General features: G+C 39.6%; 1 protein-coding gene across 3 annotated transcripts in view; it reads right to left on the bottom strand.

The window, feature by feature from the left end:
- CTNNA2 (catenin alpha 2) overlaps positions 1-22032 on the bottom strand; it is a 689583-nt gene that overhangs the window by 74657 nt on the left and 592894 nt on the right. For all 3 annotated transcript variants that reach the window (XM_067555203.1, XM_067555205.1, XM_067555204.1), the window contains exons 10-11: positions 6745-6837; positions 6297-6453 (exon numbers count right to left, since the gene is read on the bottom strand). In XM_067555203.1, the coding sequence (XP_067411304.1) occupies positions 6297-6453; positions 6745-6837 (250 nt within the window). The remainder of the gene's footprint in view (positions 1-6296; positions 6454-6744; positions 6838-22032) is intronic.

The raw sequence follows: 22032 nt of genomic DNA, 5'->3' as shown, positions 1-22032 counted from the left end.
TCCCCTCCTGCGGATTAAACTGATTACTACTTGTCCTACTTTCAGTGGACATGGAGAAGAATTGATTACCATCCTCTTTATAATAGCCCTTAAAACATTTGAAGCCTTATCAGGTCCCCACTTTGGTCTTCTTTTCTCAAGACTAAACATTCCTCTTTCCTCGTAGATCAGGTTTTCTAAACCCTTTACCTTTTGTGTTGCTCTCCTCTGAATTCTCTAAAATTTGTCCACATATTTCTTAAAGTGTCTTGCCCAAAATGGACACAACGCTCCCGCTGAAGACTCACCAATGCTTAATACAGTAGGACGACTACCTCTCATGTCTTACATAAACTCTCCTGTTAATACACCACAGAAAGATATTAGCCTCTCACAACTGCATCACATTGTTAACTCATATTCAATTTGTGATTCACTACAAATATCCCATATCCTTTTCAGCAGTACTACCACCTATCCAATTATTCTTCATTTTGTAGTTGTGCATTTGCTTTTTCCTTCCTAAGTGTAGTCATCTGCACTTTCCATTATTGAATTTCATCTTGTTGATTTCAGACCAATTATCCAATTTATCAAGGTCATTTTGAATTCTAATCCTCTCCTCCAAAGGGTTTACCACCCCTCCCAGCTTGGTGTCATCTGAAGATTTTATAAGCAGACTCTCAATTCCATTGTCCAAGTCATTAATGAAAATGTTGAACAGTACTGGATTCAGGACAGGCTTCTGAGGGATCCCACTAGATATGTCCTCTCAGTTTGACAGCAAACCATTAATAACTACTCTTTGAGTAAGGTTTTCAATCAGTTGTGCACCCACCTTATTGTAATTTCATCTACACCACATTTTCCTGGTTTGTTTATGAGAACGTCATGTGGTACTGTGTCATGTGTTGCTAGGTCAGGAATTTCCTTGCAGCTCTGTCTTAAAACACAACAGCTTACAGTATTATTACTATAGTACTTTAGGCCATTTCTGGAGGATACTGTAGTCTCTTAATAAAATTACATAATAAGCTATGGTGCTTTACATTCCTCGTCACTGGCTGGAATCTGAACCTAGGTCAGTACTGACCAAAATTAATTTCTGTCCAATGTCAGTTTGGTAACTTTTCCTATGTTAAATACGTTGATTAGGTCTCCTCACCACAATATTCACCTACATAACTAGCATTACTTGGCATCAGTGTTGGCTGTCTCAGTACAGAGGACAAAACAGTGAACTTATCATCAAGACAGAACTACCCTTCTGACACTACCTATTGTCACTCCAGAACAAGCTTGAGGGACATAGACAGAGCCAACAGTTATTTTAAGTTATTTTTTAAAAATAATAGCTCTTAGGATTTCCAGTGTTGTAAATCTGGCACCTTCCTCAAGCACTGAAATTTACTTCAAATATCAATTCTGAATTCAAGAGTTACTAACATAATGATAAATTAAACTGGAGTACGATATGGCCATACATACTGTATATGCATTGACAAGCCTTCACTATTTGGAAGACTAGTCTGTTTATTACGGAAAATATTTAGGGTGTGAGTTTCAAAGGTGTCTAAAGGAATTAGGCACGCAACTGCTAGTGAAAGTCAATGAGACTTGGGAGCCTGTTATATAGCGTTGCATAATGGGTAAAACTCACTCGTGTGAAGAAAGTTTGCACATGCTCAGTCACCAGGCTATGGTAGTAGCATGACATCAGAGAACATGGCCAGTCCAATGCCCTGACTCTTCACCTGCATCTTCATAACAGACTCTGTAGAGAAGGCACTTTAATAGGGAGTTTTCTGGTGCTGGGAAGCACAGGTGATTCTTGGCACACTGAAGTCAATACTAATTTTGTCATTGACCGCTGTGGAATCAGAATTTCACCACAGGGGTCTGGGATCAGTTCCCACATGCCATCTCATATCATTTTGTAAAATAATCTTTTTTGCCTTTGTAAGTACTATGGTGTATCATCTCTATCACCTCTCAGCCAGGAATCTTGTTAGAAGGGCAATAAAGTGGATTTAGAAATAATTTGGATTTAGATAATAATTACAAAAAGGGAGTTCCACGGAGGATGGAGCTAAGCTGTTCTCAGTGGTAGTAGATGACAGAACTACGAGCAATGGTCTCAAGTTGCAATGGAGGAGATCTAGATTGGATATTAGGAAAAGCTTTTTCACTGGGAGGATGGTGAAGCACTGGAATGGGTTACCTAGATAGGTGGTGGAATCTCCATCCTTAGAGATTTTTAAGCCTGGTTTGACAAAGCCCTGGCTGGGATGATTTAGTTGGGGTTGGTCCTGCTTTGAGCAGGGTGTTGGACTAGATGACCTCCTGAGGTCCCTTCCAACCCTAGTCTTCTATGATTTTATGATTTGGGGAAATGAGAGCTTTCCCAGGAGTTCCTCTCCATGCCCATGCATATGGAATCAGTGGCGGAAGAGTAGAGGAAGCAAGAGCTGGTCTGCATGTCCCTCACTGCATATAGAACAAGGAGAAGTGAGGGACTCAATTCAGGGAAGATGTGGAGGTCTTTGCATGCAGGAAATGGGGTATCAAGCAGTTCATCCCATTCCCACCAGACCAGGGACAGAAGTGTGAAGCTTTTATGGTAGGAATATGCTCCTAAGTGTCAGTGATTGTGAGTATCATGATACTATATTAACGGACACATAGCAAGATCCTCAGCTGGTGTGACTTGTTGTAGTTCTATTGAGATTAAAGGAGCTACACCAATTTACACAAGCTGAAGACCTTGCCACAGGTTTTATATACTGCAGTATATCACGTGTGCCTTATACAGTACTGTCATGTGTTGAAGCTGATTTTCTGTAGCACTTAGCACTGTTCTTCTTCCTCCAACCAACACAGTTCAAAAGGTTAGTTCAACAATAAAAGTGATTCTGAGTTTTACATGTGACTATTCTCAGGTTGAGAAACACAGCTAATCTGAGGTGCAACTTCCTTTTCTGTCAGTAACAGCATCAATGAGCTAAAGATAAAATGATGTACCTTGTAGTAAGACGCCGTGATCAATATACCAAGATTGATCATTTAACCAACTGCTTTTTGTTAGCCATTCCTGGGTTAAAAAATAGACTAAAAGCACCACATGCATTGCCAAAGACCCCACAGTTCATTCATTTGATTGTCTCAGAAAACTTAACCATGTTGCATTTCAAATTGTAACACTTCTGAATGAGAACTGAAATTCTCCAGTGTTCTGAACCAAGGAAATTTCAAAGGGAAAATTCCCTTCAAAAAAAGTATATGAATATATGTAAAAAATGTTGCTTAGTACAGCATGCCCAAATTTTGCCTGAGGTGAAACACTTTCTGAAATATGAATGGGCACTGTATCTGAAATGTAAAGTGTTTGATTAAAATTAATCCCAGCCTCCATCTGGTAGCCATTGCACTGATAAAATGTGCCATCAATTGTGGCCTGGGGTAGTAAGCGGGGAAGGGTCACTTTTTCAGAAATAGTTATCCAGTCACCAACCAGCTTTTAATACTTCAACGGTTTAACGACCAAAACTAAACTATGGCTTCTTTGCGTGAATTTCTGATTGAAGCTAAGACTTCAGAGCTCACTGCTAATGGTGTACTGTCCTCTAAACAGTGTGGGATGTTACATCATTTTAAAACAAATAAGAATATAAAATATTGCAAAGATAGACCTATACCCAAACCCCAGATTTCACCCACTTCAGGAAAATTTGGATCTGGACCCAAGTTTTGTAACTCAAGCCCATCCCCAGTAAATATATCACGAGAATAAGTTGATTTCTAAAAAATACAGTCAGTAATTACCCCTGGGAAGAACATGCAATTTACTGATGCAAGTGCTTTGAAGTGAACAGTAGAACACAAATAAATAATCAAATGGCACTCCTCAGCTTGTGGACTGTATCTATGAACTACATCTTGGTCTGTCATTTGTACAGCGAGGTCTGTTAAAAGACCTAATTGTACAATCAAAATGTATGCTCTACCCGTTTCTGAAGCACTCCGTTTTCTGAGAGTCAGTTTTCATTTTCTTGTCATGGCTTGCAGTAAGCACCCTACTCTGGGGTTGAATCGTGGAGTTTAATCAGGCTCAACCAAGCCATTTCCTTATTACTGGTAATAACATGATGGAACCAAACAGAAAAAAAAAATGAAAATTAAGGAATCCTTTCTAAGGATTACTAAGCCATTCCCCCTCCACTCCTTATTTAAAAAATAATATTTTTGAAATGTGCACTTTAGATTATAACTTCACACATTGATTGAATTAAGAAACCATACTTATTTCCAGTTTGAATCTGGGTTTATTTTTAAAAGCATATGACTCAGGAGAGAAAAGTATATATTCAAAATCTTTGCCTAATATGAAATTAAGATCTAATAATGCCTTACTGCCACGATTCTCAAAGAATAGCGAGCAAATGCATGATAAAAATAAGGAATTCCTGTTACTTGGAAACAAGAGCTGATTACATTATTCCATTTAAAATGTACATTTACCTCTTCATTTTTCTAAGTTAGCCATTATTACCTTTGTATACATAAAAGAAGTGCAAGCAAGTGGCTTCTGCACAGTTGACACAAGTTGTAACAAGTAAAATCCTATCCTTTCCTAGGATTTGGTATTATTCATGAAAGGATCTCAAATTAGACCACCACAGAATTCAGCCTATGCTGGCTCCCGATGCTTGGCTGCTCTCAAAGCTCCTCCCAAAGACTGCTCAGCCCATACTCTACGTCCTTTCTCACACCAGCCAATCCTACCTCCCTTATATCTTGGTAGGGTAACAAGCTACATGCAACAGTGAGTTAAACACACACAAATAACATTTTGCAGCACGATCACTAGCTGCTTGTAGCTAGATTGTAAGTTTACATTCTGCCATAACTAAGCGGAAGTGTGTATCTTCACCTTCCCAGAAGCAGCACAGAGAAAGGATTGTGAACCAGACAGTCCAAATCCCTTTCCTTTTCCTTCCTGTCTCTGAGTGAGACAGTCAGTTACTTTACCTCTTTTTATGGAACAGTTTGCTTCCTACTGTGTGTTCCTGACCAGCTATTCTGGTGGGTGAGCAAAGGATTGAAGGGCCAAGTCAGGTTTCCTTCTACTTACATTCCATTCTTTCCCATTCCCATCCATTTGCTTGCAGTGGTGAGTCACACTCTGGGCAGAACTATGACAAAGAGTAAGGGATCTTCTCTCTCACTCTTGTGGAAGGGCTGTGACAATCAAGCTCTTACAGACTACCATTTGCAACCACTAGAAATTACTAGAAATTAACGAATTTAAGAAGGGTGGCCCAAATTCTTCTGTTCTTACAGGTAATAGAGATAGGTCCTGCCAAAACTCCACCATGAACAGTTCTGAACTTTGGGGATGCTTGAAATCCAAACCTGGATTCAAATTTGGCCCATGACCCATATCTTTACCATGAACTCAAACAAACCGAGGCTTGGAATCCAGAACCTGCTCAGAATTCTGTGGCTTGAGGCTGTCTCTGCTAGTTACAACAAAGGCAGAAATCTTGCACTGTAGGGAAACGGATTTGATATTTGAATAGGTCTTTTCAGTGGTCCTTATATTAGTTAGAGCAACTAGGCGGGCAGAGGATGACTGCACAGGAGTGGCCTTTGCCAGGTTCATCTCAGTGAAGAATTTCTTTCCACTGGAAAAGAATTCACCCATTTTGTACCACTTGAGTGGCACAAAATGAATGGATTGCACTGCAGAATCTGGGTCTCCATCTCTAACTTCTTTGATTCCGAGAAGGTGGTTTGCCACTTACTGTGGCATACAGAGCAACACTAAAGGCCAGTTTTTCAGCCAGCCCTCTGCCCAGCTTCTCTTTTTATAGGGGCAACCCCTTCAATTGGTTTTGGCTGCATATATGTTAGCCACTGAACCAGGAGCACCTGCAAATTAGATGGATCGTTAGCTGTTCAACTACTGATACTTGAACTAACAATGAATTGTGGCCATAACACGGGAAAATACCTTCTGAAAAATGGGTGCTAACAATTTATACTTGTTTTACCTGCAATTCTTTTAGCCCCATCAGATAGGTTATTTTTTTGTTTGTTTGTTTTTGGCCAGGTTTGAAATACAAAACATCTCCCAAAAGTCAGAGATACACATACAGTGTGACCAGTTATTAAGAATTAATTGGCAGGATTGTATCACTCCCACTAAGTTCAGCAAGACAACAGTCTAAGTGGATGGAAGAATGCATTAATGACTCAGCTGCATTGCTACTTTAATTTACTGGTTTATTTTTAGGAGGCTCCTTTGATCCCAGTACCTGAGACGGAGAGGAAGTCATCCACAGAAGTGATGTCATCGACTGCCTCGGTGAGAACTCTCACTTGTTTCTCCCACTGATCTTTAAAGACGTCCATGTTGTCCTGAGCTACTTTGCTCTGGGGTCTAGCCGCCAATGTGAGTGCAGCATTTATTACCTATTATTTAGAATAAGTCGTTACGAGAAGTGACAAAAAAATTTTCTCGAGAGAAAGAACAAATTGATTAAAGACTACGTTAAAAGCACAGCTGTGCACCATGTTCATTCTGGTCATTAAGCAAGTCTCAAAATACAAACGTATTCCACACAGTTTTTGTAAGGCAGTCAACGATATAATGAAAAAGGCAGGGCTATAATCCACATATAGGGTGTTTTTCTCTGTCAAATACCTTATGCTCTTTAATGCTTTAACAGTCCTTGAGTACTTTTAAGCAAGAATTTTGCCTACCTGTGGGCATAGACTATCAATCTGGGTTGCTGCCATACGGACTAACTTCACACCTTCTTCATTATTGGAGATAGAACAAGCCAGATTGGCAACCTGCAATTAAACCAGCAGGATGAGAATCAGGTTTTCAGGCAAATGGGACATTTTATATCTTTTATTTTATTATTATTGAACCTTGTTTAGAATGAGGGAATCATGTATTAAAAGCATCAAACTGCATCATTTGTGTGGCTGAGCAGAAACCCATGCAGATCATTTCCTCCCTCGCAAACTAAACTGCAGCCATCTGCAATATTAAGATATGTCACAACGTTTTCCTTCTCTACCAAGTGCTCTGCATCTCTCTCTGTAGTTTGCACATTACACTTCCTGCAAGACTTCTCAAGAGATTGTTTACATTTAAAAACAATTATCAAGATGTTGCTTTCTCTCTCCGTCTCTTTTCCCTTGTATTGACCATGTCTGTTATGAATAACAACGATCAGGCTAAGTCATATGCTGACAGCCATGCCATGCTGAAGAGACTCAGAGGTCCTAATAAGCAGATCTCAGCTTTGGTAACTACAAACAACATTGTGATACCCCTATTCACACATAGGAGTTCCTTGCTGCTTGCGTAGTCCTTTCAGTTTCAGATTCTGATGCCCTTGCTCACATCATACCTTACTTCTCAAGTACTCCCGTTTATTTCAGTGAGGTTGCATGCAGCGTAAAGTACCTTTCAGTAAGTATATCATAATCTGACCTCATTAAGTTTAACTGTTAAAAGCTAAATTAAGGAGGACATGATGTACAGATCTCATTTAGAGATATGGATCCCTCTATGAGCTGTGGAGCAGTGTTCCGGGAAGGGGGGCAGGTTCGAGCCATTGAAATGCTGAGGGTGTTTGGAGCGAGATAGGTCAGGGAGAATTATGGGGACATGTGCATGCAGATCTACCAGTCAAGTGTTGCCCTTCACCCACTAAAAGGGCTGCAGTTGTATAGACTGGATGTGAGTGGAGGAATCAAGTTTCCTCACTGCCACAGAAATTCCATGCAAGAAATCCATTTGCAAAGGCTTTGTGCCGGGGGGAGGGAGTCTTACTCGTTAAAATAGCAATTCGTGCCAGAGTACAGAAAACTAAACAACATTGCACATGTGGGTTTTAGAAATATGGGTACATTTTTTGGGAACAGTAAAGGATTTTTTTTTTAATTTCTCCTGGAAGTATGGTTCTGAATTCTAAGCTACATTAAAACACACATACATTTTTAAAGATACTGTCTTGGTATCATTCATTGTGCCTGAAGGCAGAACTACCAGTTGGAAATGATTCATGAATTAGTTCAAATACCCTAGTCTTTCCAATTTTCCTTTAGTCTCCCCTTGTGGTATTAATCTGTTCCTATCTCCAGCGCACATCGCCATATTAGCCTTGATCCATCTGTTCTCCACAGAACCCATTTCATTTCACAGTAATTTAGAATGTGGGTTGCATGTATCACTACATCAAAATCCAAGAAAGGAAACCACCCTAGGTTTCAAAGAGTCTTCTAGGCACTTCCCAGTCAAGATTTTATTATAATGTGGTGATTCTTATTTTCATTCCATGGTGAGAAAACTGAGTTAGTCTGTTTGTTAACAGCCTTACAGCATTCATATCAGAAATGTTCTCCTAAGCTGACATACTCCAACTAATATGCTGTTTTCTGTAGTCACTTCTTTTGCATACATCTAGCAGTATCCTTTAATCTTCATAGGAAATAAAAGCTACACCGGATAGTAATTGGAATGCAACAGCACTTGTGGAAAGTTAGGTGATTCAATGCTAAAATGTAGTGCAGAGTTACAGACCTTAAATACCAGCAAACAATGTTACATTCATCAGAAATCAGGATCCTCATATTATAAAATAAGTCATCTTTTAGATTTTCTTTTCTTTTAATGATGATCAAGATGAAATAATTGTCCTGTGGCCCTAAATATACTATATATCTTACTTTCTCTCAGATGTGAGTGAAATGGAAATGAAAGTCACTTTAACAGGACCATAACAGGTCTCTTGAAATGGCAATGAAACTGTCAAGCTGGCATGATCTCTCCGATTCTATTGGGAATCCCGACCCTGACTCTTCTCATTGCATTGAAACTGAAATGAAATTTGCTTCTTCTTTCTCTGTATCAATCACTCATTATCACTATCTGATGATGATAATATTTGGAAACTACTTTGTAAGGTTCTGTATTGAGTCATCCTGAGACAATTGTTTATTCTTTTTTTGTAAAATCCAACATACATAGTGTGGGGAAAAGAATGTAGTTTCTGGTATAAATATCAGTAGTACAAGGAGTCCAAGGGTAATCAGTGGCCATACTCAGTATTCATCATAATATGCATGATACTTATCTATGTCCATCTATATACATAATGTAGATTTGTTGACGTATATCAACTATAATTTCTATCTTTTCCACAAGTTGTTTTAAGTCTTGTACAAATATCGTGCCATGTCCTCAATTGGTGTAGGTCAGCCTAGCTCCACTGACTACAATCAACTGAAACCCCTTTAAAGCAGCTAAGGATTTGGCAGACTGACTCAAATACTATGCACAGCAGTAAACAAATCTTACACTGGAGGTTGCACTTTATTACTAATTAGAATAGAACACCAACTCATCATAAGGGAAATTGTGCCGGTAAAGCACAACATGAAATAGACATTATTTGCCAAGACTCGTGAAAAAAATACATTTTTAATGCTATTAAGTGTGGCTTCAAGATCAAGCTCGCATTTTAGCTCACTCCACCCCTCAATCATGTAACATTTCCCTAATGTTTATTGATTAAGATGTAACTTGGTTTTAAAATGATACTATTAAAATAAGAGAAAAGAGTTCTTCAGAGATACAGGAAAAATCTTGCTTTTGGTGTTCATATTCATAACAAAACATATTGTGAAGAACCCTAATTGGATGGTAGATTATTTACCAATAATAGGATTTCTCTTAATTGTACCACAGATCAACAGCCTTGGATCGGAATTGCTTTGAAATGACAATGGAATGGGTTTGTGCATCTTGGCTCATGCATGGAGCCTTGTCAAGACTCTGCAATACACAGCAGTGGCATTTCAAATATGCACATCAAATAACATCAAGATATTTGGGTAGCACAGTAACCTGCCCAAAGTTCCTTACCGGCAGGGCCCAAGTTGGAAGGGACAACCTTCTGCAATGATTATTATGTTCTAAGGATGTGAAAGAACAGAATACCAGGCCAAATAGTCTGCAGACTGGGAAGTATCAGAAAAGTGAGGACAGATCTGGCATCCTAGCCCCACTGAAGTCAATGGCAGAACTCCCATTGATGACAATAGGATCCAGATTTTACCCCTGGAATTTGGCTTCGATTACAAAATCTTCAGAATGTGTAGAGTTCAGAAAGGACTGCTGCTCTTGGCTTTGCAACTTACTTTCTCCCGTGGTCTGCCCAATGCCAGACTTGATAACTTCTAAACCATACTGCAGACACCATCTTTCCATGTGGGCAGCTGGGGAAGAGGTGGCTTAGGGGACTTGGGAAGGAGCAGAATTGTTGATGTGGGCCTTTTTCTTCTTTTTTGTAAATATCTGGGCAGTCTACTAAGTTTACTGAGCACATGGAATTCATGGACTGCCTAAAAAGGTTCTCAGTTTTGTATTAAGATTGTTGTGAAGAATCTAGAGCACTTACATAAATGACGAAATAACTAAACAAATCAGCAAACTGTGAAACATCATGTGATATGTATGCGGAGCTAAACTAATATTAATCAGTTGCTTATATAAACAGTAAGGTCCAGAACCTCAGCCCCACTGATTTCCTTTTGGACCAGCGGAATGATTCAAAGGGACATTAAACCTGACTTAAACAGGCATGGAAGAGCCGTCAGCAGTCATCAAACCAATGTAACCACCTCTACCCAGTCCTTCCTGCTCCTGTACGGCTCCCTCCAGCAGTCATCTCCACTGGTCTACTGGCCACTAAGTCAGCCTCAAAATCAGCAGAAATGGACAGATGAATTAGAAGCACTTTTGCCTCCCCTCCCCACCAGCTGGACTGAGTGAGCCCTATAAACCCAATCCTTGACATTCTTACATACATAACTTTAATCACGTAACTCATTACATTGACTTCAGTAATTTACAGGTAAAATATATGCAGGATCACTCCTGAAAAAAACGACCTTTTCTGTGTTTTAGTCACAGGTGTCTTCCTGCACTAAGTAAAGGGGGAAAATAGTATTTTATTTTTTGAACAAAATATTTATTTTTATCTTTACTATGTACACAGGATTAAATTGCAGTTCTAGGACATATTAAAGATACTAAGGCACTTTTACATTTACACCATTTTTCAGGTCCCTTTATACTGCCAGACTGTTAATGAGAATCAGGCTCAGGTATCATTCTTCTGTATTTCTAAACTGTACCTTTTTCCACTTCCCACAGTTTAAACTGAACCCCTGGGTATTACTACAAGGAATCGTGATGATCAGAATGTATTTTCCTCTGTATTAATCTTAAATTCAAAGACTTAGCAGGGCTGCTCTGGATTTACTGTGAGTGAAGTAGTCCAAAGAAACACAAATGAATTGCTTGGAGTGAAAATTCAGATAACAGTACCACTATATGTTACAGCAAAGCAGGGATACAAATATAAACACCACAGGGCATTGCAGACAATTTGCATGGTCTTTCCTCCCTGCTCCCTCTTCCCAGCCCCCTAATAGCACAGATTGAGTGGAGGCAGCACACTGGAGGACTAAGCTGCTGCTACGCTGTAAGTGACTGTGCAACGGTTCAAAGGTTACAGAAAGATACGTGTTTAAATGGGGATTTGGCAACAACTGTTTGAGGCTGCCTCACATATACCATTCCTAGTTATGTAATTGACGCTGGTTCCGTTAAGGATTACAGAAAAGAAAATTGACAGTGAGCTATTTCCTATCAGTGAGCAACAGAAGAATTTTAACAGACTTCAGATGCCGTTTTCTGTGCCCAGAAGTGTTCACATTCATCTGCACTGCCCCGCAGTTACTACGGGGGTGTGCATGGCAGTGTGCACCAAAGTGCTGTGTTGTGACTTCCCCATGCTAACGCTATGGGTGCAAAATTAAAGGTCCCTAGTTAATACTAATGGACTCCTGTTTGAGGAGAACTACATTAGTGCGAACTAGAAATCTTTCAGTTCGCGCCTGCAGTGTCCACCATATGCGGGAGTACAACACAGTTCTTTGGTGCATGCTGCTATTCACACCCCCACAGTCCAAACTGCCGGACAGTGTAGACATGCCTTTAGCTATGTATCTGGCCCCCATTACCTTAGTGTCTGAACACTTCACAAACTGTGGAAAAATTAATTTTCACAACACCCTGTGAAATAGGAAAGTAAGAGTAAGAAAATTGCACAGAAAGACTAAGAGATTTGCCTACCATTACACAGGAAGTCTGTGCAGAGTAGGACTTCCAAGTCCCAGACTAATAGCCGAACCACTCGCCCATCCTTTTTATGATCACTCAGCAGCAGTTTCTCCTCCACAGAACACAGTTCAAGTAGCTGTGCCAATTCTCACTATTATGAAACTCTTGGAGTCTACTCTCTTTCTTGATTCCTGGTCCACACGGCACTGGGAAAAAGACGTGCTGAATGCTCTTTACAGTTCTAGGTACTTCAATATGTGGAGCATATCAACAAGATGGAGAGAATTTAGAAAACAGTAACAGATAAAAAAATGGGTCTAAAGAGTCTCATGTATGCGAAAAGAATAAAATAATTTAGACTTCAGTACTGGGATGAGATGTTCATAGGCTGACCTGTGAGGAACGCGATTCAATTCAGCGGGACTCTGATAAAGCCAAAGGTCCACTGTTTTGCAGGTCACTGCAGGGTTGGTGTTTTGCCATGTATAACGTTAGCTAAAGGGTGGTTGCAGGAGGTGTTAAAATTGCTGCTAAGTACTGAAAGGGTGTCAGGACCAAGGAGGGAGAGGTAGTATTTAAGGTTCAAATTAACAGTCATGTTGGTATCCATAGGAATGAAGGAACTATTCGGTGTTGTTTGTTTTCCGCTACCCAAATGCAAGTGATCAGTCTGCCCCAGTGACTTTAATGGGAAGGCAATCACTAGTTCACATTCATGAACAAATTAATGCTTCTGGTTCAAAGCTGAATCACGCAGCATCAGTCTACAGAACTCATATCTAAAAACCTCAGTGGCCTAAAACAATGCAATAAAGCATGAGCTAATGGCTTCCTAACAGACTCTCATTAGGCATATGTGGTTTTGGAATAACAGTGGGAAAGCATTGCCCCCAAATAACAAAACAAGTGAGCACATTTAATGTTCTTTTTATTCATGTGGGACCCTCTATTGCTCCTTTACTACCTGTGTGACGTTATGCTGTTATCACCCAGGCCACTTGGTGATGGTTTTGCAATTCAGATTTTTTTTATTGGGAATTGAAAAATTCAGCCTATTACACTGCTTTTTCACATTATTAATGATCATTGTTGTTTGTATTGCAGTAGTACCTAGAGACCCAGGTCAGAGATCTGGGTCCCATTGAACAAATTACTGTACACAAATAAAACAAAAAAGACAATCATTGCTCTAAAGGGCTTACAGTCTAATTAACAGTGCTAGGCAGGTACAGTATCTGAACACTACAATGATTTTTCTGTGCAATGGAATCTTCACCCAGGATCTTCTTTTTGTAACAGATGATGAGGTTTATAACATATTCCACTGTCTGAAAATTAGTGATGAACAATTCTCAATAGGCCTGGAGTATATGTTTAATTTAGATAATGGAGGGGTGTGACAGAATACACCCCTGTATTCACATCCTACCCACTATTGTAATTTTCTTTGTACTAAATATGCCTTGTAAGGTGTCATTTGAAAATTCATAATTTGCTGGTCAATATTTCCTGGTAAAATGTGTGTGACAATGTTGTGTGTGAAGTTATAAGATTCCCCTGTATGGTATTATTAACATAGGTTCCAAAAGCCACAAGCCTGCCCAAACAGAAATTGGTAAATTGATCAGTTCTAAGCAAGGAATGTGTGTTCTGCTTAATTTGCATTTAAGCAGTAAACAGTCATCAAGCAGGGAGGGAAACAAAGAAAGCTCACACAGGTGAGAAAAAGCCAGCAGGGAACATCCTTCCACAAAGACTCTTTGTCTCTTAGTGCTCAGCTGGAAATGTTTCGCAAGAGGGGACCTGAAATGATAAAAAGAAGGAACAAACACGCATTGGTGCACACCTCCCCCACCCCCATTGCATTCACTGCTCCTGAAGGGACAGAGGAAGCAGTCATTAGATTCTAAGGCAGTGGTTCTTAACCTTGTTGGAGGTACTGAGCCCCGCAAGTTTCATACGTGCATTCACCGAACCCTTCATAGTTGGAAAAATAAAATGTTTTTTTTTTCAAATTCAAAACATAGATATATATATTTTATTAGTGCACAAAATGAACCATGCATCAGTTGCACATAAAATCACTGTGTTCAAAGAACAAAACCAACAAAACATGAATGTCACACAAAAACAAAAACATAACTCAATGAATATTTACTGCAAATCAATGTGACTTTTGCTGTTGCCTTTCAGAGACAAGTTCAGAAATGCGCGGCTTCACCTTGGCAAGTGCCACTCTCATATCATTTTCGCAACAAAGTCTGTTCCTTTTCTTCGTTTTTATGTCTACCATCCTCGAAAAGGATTGCTCGCAAAGATATGTTGTAACAAACGGTATGAGTATCTCAAGGGCTTTCTTAGCAATAAGAGGGTACGGTACGATTTGGTGACACCAAAACGTTGAGAGCGTTGTTGTTCTGAAGAGCTGCTGTTGAACCTGGCTCTGCTGAAGTTCAATGATTTCGTCGAGGTACTCATCATTGACATCTGCTGTCGCAACACTAAATGTGAACGACTGTCTCACCCATGCTGGATATGACTCTCTGGTGGGGAAGTATCCGTCGAGAGACTTTGCGAGCTCATCTAAGTGCACGGCAATTGCTTGCTTCTTTTCCCCGGGTACAGAAATGTCTCCGATTCCAGACACGTCTTCGATCTTACTTACACTGTCGTCCAGCAGGGGAAAGTTTGCGAAGTTATCATTCTCTGTTCGTCGTTTCCATAACGGTAGCTTTTTTTGAAAAGCCTTCAGGTTTTCTTCCGCTTCGATGATGTTGACTCCACCCCCCTGCATCTGTTGATTGAGATGATTGAGAGCATCGAAGATATCGGCCATGTACGCCAAAATGAGAATGAACTCAGAATTTTCGAAGCAATCTGCATGACAATGTTGGTGCTCTCGCAAAAACAGGGCTAATTCCACACGCATGGCAAAAACACGATTCAGCACCTTTCCCCGGGATAACCACCGAATGTTAGAATGGTACAGAAGTACCTCGAATTCAGAGCCCATTTCATTACACAGCTCTTTGAAGATGCGGTGCTTCAGAGCACTATTTCGCACATAGTTCACACATTCCACTACAATTTTTAATACTTCTGCCAGTTTTGGAGGCAAGGTTTTTGTTGCCAACGCATGCCTGTGCAAAACACAGTGCGTAACAATGATGTGTGGAGCATCAACTTTCACCAGCGCACCAAAACCAGAGTTTCGTCCCAGCATGGCTGGAGCTCCGTCCGAACAAATTGCAGAAACCATATCCTACGAAAGATCATTGTCTCTGAAGAAGTCATCCACAAGTTTCTTCACGTCAGCTGCCTTAGTTCTTGTTGTAAGAGGCTTACAAAATAAAAAATCTTCCTTTATCATGTCGTCTTTCACATAGCGCACAAATACAACAAGCTGGCTTAGATTGGAAACATCGGTGGTCTCGTCGAGTTGGAGGCTGAATTTTGCTGGGCTTGATATCAGATCTGCAACTACTTGAGCCAAGATGTTATTGCTCATGTCATCTATTCTGCTGCTGATGGTGTCATTTGAAAGAGGAATTTGGGACAACTTATTTTCAGCAGCTTTTCCCAGCATGATATTCGCCATCTTCAACGCAGCTGGTTTTACGAGTATTTCACCAATGGTGTGTGGTTTTCCCTGCTTTGCGATCAGGTACGCAACTTCGTATGATGCTGTTAAGATCGGTTTGTTGATGGGTACAAAGCCGAGAACAGGCAGAGTAGCCCTTTCATCGAATCTAGCTCTCTTCACCTTGAATTCAGCAAGCGTTGTGTTCTTGTATTTCCCATCTCCATGCCGGTGCTAGACTAGAATTGCTCAACTTGGCATTGCAAATCATGCATTGAGGACGCTGACTCCCATCACATTCCGTTATACACGTGAATCCATATTGTACGTATTCGTCCGACCACTTTCTTTTTTTGCTCGACATAGTACGAAGGGATTGGAATATTAAAAAGGAAATCACAAATGACGTACAATCACGACAGTCACAAGTCGACTACTGAGCGACCAAGTTCTCTGCAGCACAGATATCAAGGCCAAGCGAGCAGCCAATGATGGCCGTGCGGAGCGTGACGTCACGAATCATACGAGTGGGGTGAATGGCAGGGCTGCCAGGTCGTGCCATGTATGGCATTTTTTGCCATAAATTACGCAACAAATTTTAGAATTTGCCATAAATATTCGTCAATATCCTTCAGTTTCTTATGGTGAAATATTGAAAATGCCATAAAAGTATTGTGTGAATGCCAAAAATATATTAATGCACCTGGCAACCCTAGTGAACGGAATGGACACACACACACCTCCGCCGAACCCCTGAGACTGACTCACCGAACCCCTGGGGTTCGATCGAACTCAGGTTAAGAACCACTGTTCTAAGGGAAGGGTCCTGACTCTCAGAGTTTGGTCAGTAAGACTACTGAAAGTATGTGGTGAGAAACTTAGCTTCAATCTGATATCGTTTGTTAAGTTAGGCATTAGTGAATATTTTATCTTGATTTTTCTTACTGACTCTTATGCCTCACTATTGTACTCACAATCTCTTTCTTTGTAGTTAATAAACTTGTTTTTCTGTTCTATCTAATCCAAGGTGTTTAAACTGAAGTGTGTGAATAACTATTTGAGATAATAAATTGGCATATTATTTCCTAAAAGGAATAACAGACTTAAAATATTTGTACTGTGTAGGAAAGGTCTGGGCAGTATAGGGCATACATTTCTGGGGGGAAATCTGGGACTGACGGGTGTGTTGGTGTCAGCATGCAGTATAACCAAGGCTGGTGAGATCCAAGTGACTTGGTGACTCACCAAGTGATGGCAGAGTGTAATCCATGTGCAGCTGGGAGGTTTCAGATACACACATACACTCAGGGTATGCTGGAAGGCTGTTTGTGAGCAGCCCAGGAGGGCGCTACTTCAGCAAAGCATTGTAAGGTACCCAACATTGCCGGGCAGGGGTGACAGAGTCCCCCACTGGTCTGGACTGTACCTTGATATGTCACAGAATGTAAGTCCAAGTAGCTAAAGAACAGGTCTGAGAACCAGGAGATTCTCTATATCCTAGTAGGAGGAGAGGATGGAAGAGGATAAAATATGGGTAGGATCTGATGAGAAACAGTCAGTTGAAAAAGAATCCTATTCAATTAAATCGCATAATGACCAATAGCTAAAAAGTGACAATTTTTAAGTGCTTATATATAAATGCTAGAAATCTAAATACTAAGATGGATGAACTTGAGTGCCTCATATTAAATGACAAAATTGATATAATAGTCATCACAGAAACTTGGTGGAATGAAGATAATCAATGGAACACAATAATACCAGGGTACAAAATATATCGGAAGGACAGAATAGGTCATACTGGTGGGGGAATGGCACTGTATGTGAAAGAAAGTGTAGAGTCAAATGAAGTAAAACATTTTAAATGAACCAAACTGCCACAGAATCTCTTTGCATAGTAATTCCATTCTTGAATAATAAGAATATAGCAGTAGGGATATACTATCAACCACCTGACCAGGATGCTCAGGGAGATTAGAGATGCTATAAAATAAAAAACTCAATAATAATGGGGGATTTCAACTATCCCCATATTGACTGAGTACATGTCACCTCAGGATGGGATGCAGAGATAAAGTTTCTTGAAGCCTTAAATGGCTGCTTCTTGGAGCAAGTAGTCCAGGAACCCACAAAAGTAGAAGCAATTCTTGATTTAGTCGTAAGTGGAGCACAGGATCCAGTCCAAGAGGTGAATATAGCTGAACCGCTTGGTAATAGTGACCATAACATAATAAAATTTAATATCCCTGCGGGTGATGACACACCAAAGCAATCCACCGTGGCAGCATTTAATTTCAGAAAGGGGAACTACACAAAAATAAGGAAGTTATTTAAACAGAAATTAATAAGTACTGTGCCACAAGTGAAATCCCTGTAAGCTGCATGTAAACTTGTCAAAGACACCATAATAGAGGCTCAATTTAAATGTATACCCCAAATTTGAAAACATAGTAAGAGGACCGATGCTAAACAACAAAATAAAAGAAGCAGTTAGAGGCAAAAAGGCATCCATTAAATAGTGGAAGTTAAATCCTATTGAGGAAAATAGAAAGGCGCATAAACCCTGGCAAGTGAATTGTAACAATATAATTAGTCAGGCCAAAAAAGAAATGGAAGAACAGCTAGCCAAAAACACAGAACATAACAACAAAAAAAATATTAAGTACATCAGAAGCAGAAAGCTTGCTAAACAACCAGTGGGGCCACTGGGCGATTGAGATGCTAAAGGACCACTCAAGGAACATAAGGCCATTGCAGAGAAACTAAATGAATTATTTGTGTCATCTTCATGGCTCAGGATGTGAGAGAGATTCCCAAACCAGAGCCATTCTCTTTTAGGTGACAAATTTGAGAAACTGTCCCAAATTGAGGTGTCATTAGAGGAAATTTTGGAACAAACTGATAAATTAAATATTAATAAATCACCAGAACCAGATGGCATTCAGTCAAGAGTTCAGAGGAACTCAAATGTGAAATTGCACACCTACTAACTGTGATATGTAACCTATCATTTCAATCAGCTTCTGTATCAGAAGATTGGAGGATAGCTAATGTGATGCCAATTTTCAAAAAAGTCTCCAGAGGCAATCCTGGCAATTACAGGCTGGTAAGACTAACTTCAGTACGAGGCAAATTGGTTGAAATTATAGTAAAGAACAGAATTGTCAGACACATAGTTGAACACGATTTATTGGAGAAGAGTCAACATGGTTTGTGTAAAGGGAAATCATGACTCACCAGTCTACTAGAACTCTATGAGGGATCAACAAGCTTGTGGACAAGGGTGATCCAGTGGATATAGTGTAGTTAGATTTTAAGAAAGCCTTTGACAAGGTCCCTCACCAAAGGCTCTTAAACAAAGTAGGCTGTCATGGGATAAGAGGGAATGTCCTCTCCTGGATCAGTAACTGATTAAAAGACAGGAAACAAAGGGTAAGAATAAATGGTCAGTTTTCAGAATGGAGAGAGGTAAATAGTGGTGTCCCCCAGGAGTCAGTACTGAGACCAGTACTTTTCACATATTCATAAATGATCTAGAAAAAGGGGTAAACAGTGAGGTGGCAAAATTTGCAGATGATACTGAAGTAGTTAAATCCAAAGCAGACTGCAAAGAGTTACAAAGGGATCTCACAAAACTGGGTGACTGGGCAGCAAAATGGCAGACGAAATTCAATGTTGATAAATGCAAAGTAATGCACATTGGAAAACATAGTGCCACCTATACAAATAAAATGATGGGATCAAATTAGCTGTTACCACTCAAGAAAGAGTTCTTGGAATCTTTGTGGATAGTTCTCTGAAAACATCCATGCAATGTGCAGTGGCAGTCAAAAAAGCTAACAGAATGTTAGGAACCATTAGGAAAGGGATAGATTATAAGACAGAAAATGTCATATTGCCTCTTTATAAATCTGTTGTACGCCCACATCTTGAATGTTGCGTTCAGATCTGGTCACAATATATCCCAAAAAAGATATACTGGAACTGGAAAAGGGCAACTAAAATGATTCATGGTATGGAACAGCTTCCATGTGAGGAGAGATTAATAAGACTGGGACTTTTCAGCTTGGAAAAGAGACAACTAAGGGGGATATGATAAAGGTCTTTAAAATCGTGACTGGCGTAGAGAAAGTAAATAAGGAAGTGTTATTTACTCTTTCTCATAACACAAGAACTAGAGGTCACCAAATGAAATTAATAGGCAGCAGGTTTAAAAAGAACAAAAGGAAGTATTTCTTCATACAATGCACAGTCAACCTGTGGAACTCTTTGCCAAAGGGCGTTGTGAAGGCCAAGATTATAACAGGCTTTAAAAAAGAACTAGATAATTTCCTGGATGATAGATCCATCAATGGCTATTATCCAGGATGGGCAGTGATGCAGAACCATGCTCTGAAGCTGGAAATGGGTGATGGATGGATCACTTGATAATTACCTGTTCTATCCATTCCTTCTGAAACACCTGGCATTGGCTACTGTTGGAAGACAGTTACTGGGCTAGATGGACCATTGGTCTCAGTCAGTATGGCCATTCTTATGTTCTTATTCACTTGAGTCTACAAAACTGGGTAATAAATCTTGACAAATTTATTATCATGAGATTTACTTGAAAGAATCCCTTTCTCATGGGATTTCTTGTAGTTTCTGCTTTTGAGTTTAAAATAATTCTGATTTGAATCAAACCAGTATAGATCCAGAATATTTGGGGATTTTCAAAGGGGTCTATGGAAATGAGATGCCTACACTCTTGGTTGTGACGCATGAAGCAGTGTAAATGAGATCAGAATCTGGCCTGCTTGCTTGCCGCATTTTGGTACTTGCACATCTGGTCATGACTAGAAGCTGGAAATGCAGGAATGTTCCAAAGTGAAACAAACAGAAAAAGCCTTACACTTTAGTACTTTTGAAACTGCATTTTCACTCAGATCTACTATGATTCCTAATGACATGCCTTTTAAAAAAAAACAAAAAACCCTCATTGTATAGATTAGGAAGCAAATGTACGCATTTAAAGTAGCTTAGAATTCAATGACATGAAAGAATCTCTGTGGAATCCAATACTTTTTGTTGAAAACTGCAAGAAAACTTTCCCCAGTTTGGCGGAACACTACACTAGGAATTAAACATGATCCTCACTCCAGCATGAATACTATGGATCTGGGGAACTTAACCACGGTACAATTAGGTGATAGTCAGAAATGCTTGGCAAACTTTAATCAGCATGATTAGGATGTAAAGTCCCAATGAAATTATAGGATGTTTACAGTTATAGAACAGTAGTTGGCTATTATCATACTAAAATTATTCCTCATTTGAGCCACTGACAGACATGTATCCTGGAAATTACTTATATTGGAATAGCATATACTAATATTAAATATATATTCTGTATGTACAACTTTCCTTGTGTTGATATCAAGAATGGATTTATTAGTTCCCTATTAAAAATTTAGGAGAAATTAACGTATGTTAAAAAGGCATAACATTTTAACAATGAAGGTAATTAACCAGTGGAAAAATTTACCAGGGGTTGTGGTGGATTCTCCATCACTGACCATTCTTAAATCAAGACTGGATGTTTATCTAAAATATATGATCTAAGAACAATGATCTAAGATCTAACAATGATCTAAGAACAATGATCTAAGAACAAGTTCTACAGCCTGTGTTATACAGGAGGTCAGACAATGGTCCATTCTGGACTTGGCATCTATGAATCAGGAATGCAAAGACATTCACACACACATTTTATTTTATACATATAAAAATGCAGTATATCTAATGTATACTATATACATAAAAGCTGTCTATGTATGCATGCATGAATGTATATTATATTTACTGGGTATTTCCTGCTTTATACTCGGCAACTATTCCCCCACTCACCAAAGGATTCCATGCAAGAGGGAAAAAACTGTAAGCGTCAGTCCTAAAACATTCCTACAAAACTGACCAATAACATTATTGCGCAAATCACCCACTGTCGATGAACTTTCTGTTAAAATATAAGAACTATTAAAGAGTGCAAGGAGTCTTATGAAAGGTGGGGAAATAACACCCATTGCCTCCTCTCATTCTTTCTCAAGATAATATTTCTCACTGTTTTTCAGCTGGCATTTGGATGATTGGATGGCTTGTCCACCCTGTTCCTTCAAGTGCTGTTTCCCAGGACTGGGGAAAAAAACATTCAAATGAACTGAGCTAACTTCTGCACCTTTCTGTGACCTGTTGGTTTTTTTATGACAGCCACTGGCCAGGTTTT

This window comes from Emydura macquarii, unplaced genomic scaffold (assembly GCF_026122565.2).
Source record: "Emydura macquarii macquarii isolate MOO-44397 ecotype Brisbane River unplaced genomic scaffold, CSIRO-AGI_Emac_v2 contig_1568, whole genome shotgun sequence".
In the NCBI taxonomy this organism is placed as follows: Eukaryota; Metazoa; Chordata; order Testudines; family Chelidae; genus Emydura; species Emydura macquarii.
This window is presented reverse-complemented; position numbering and strand designations above follow the sequence as displayed.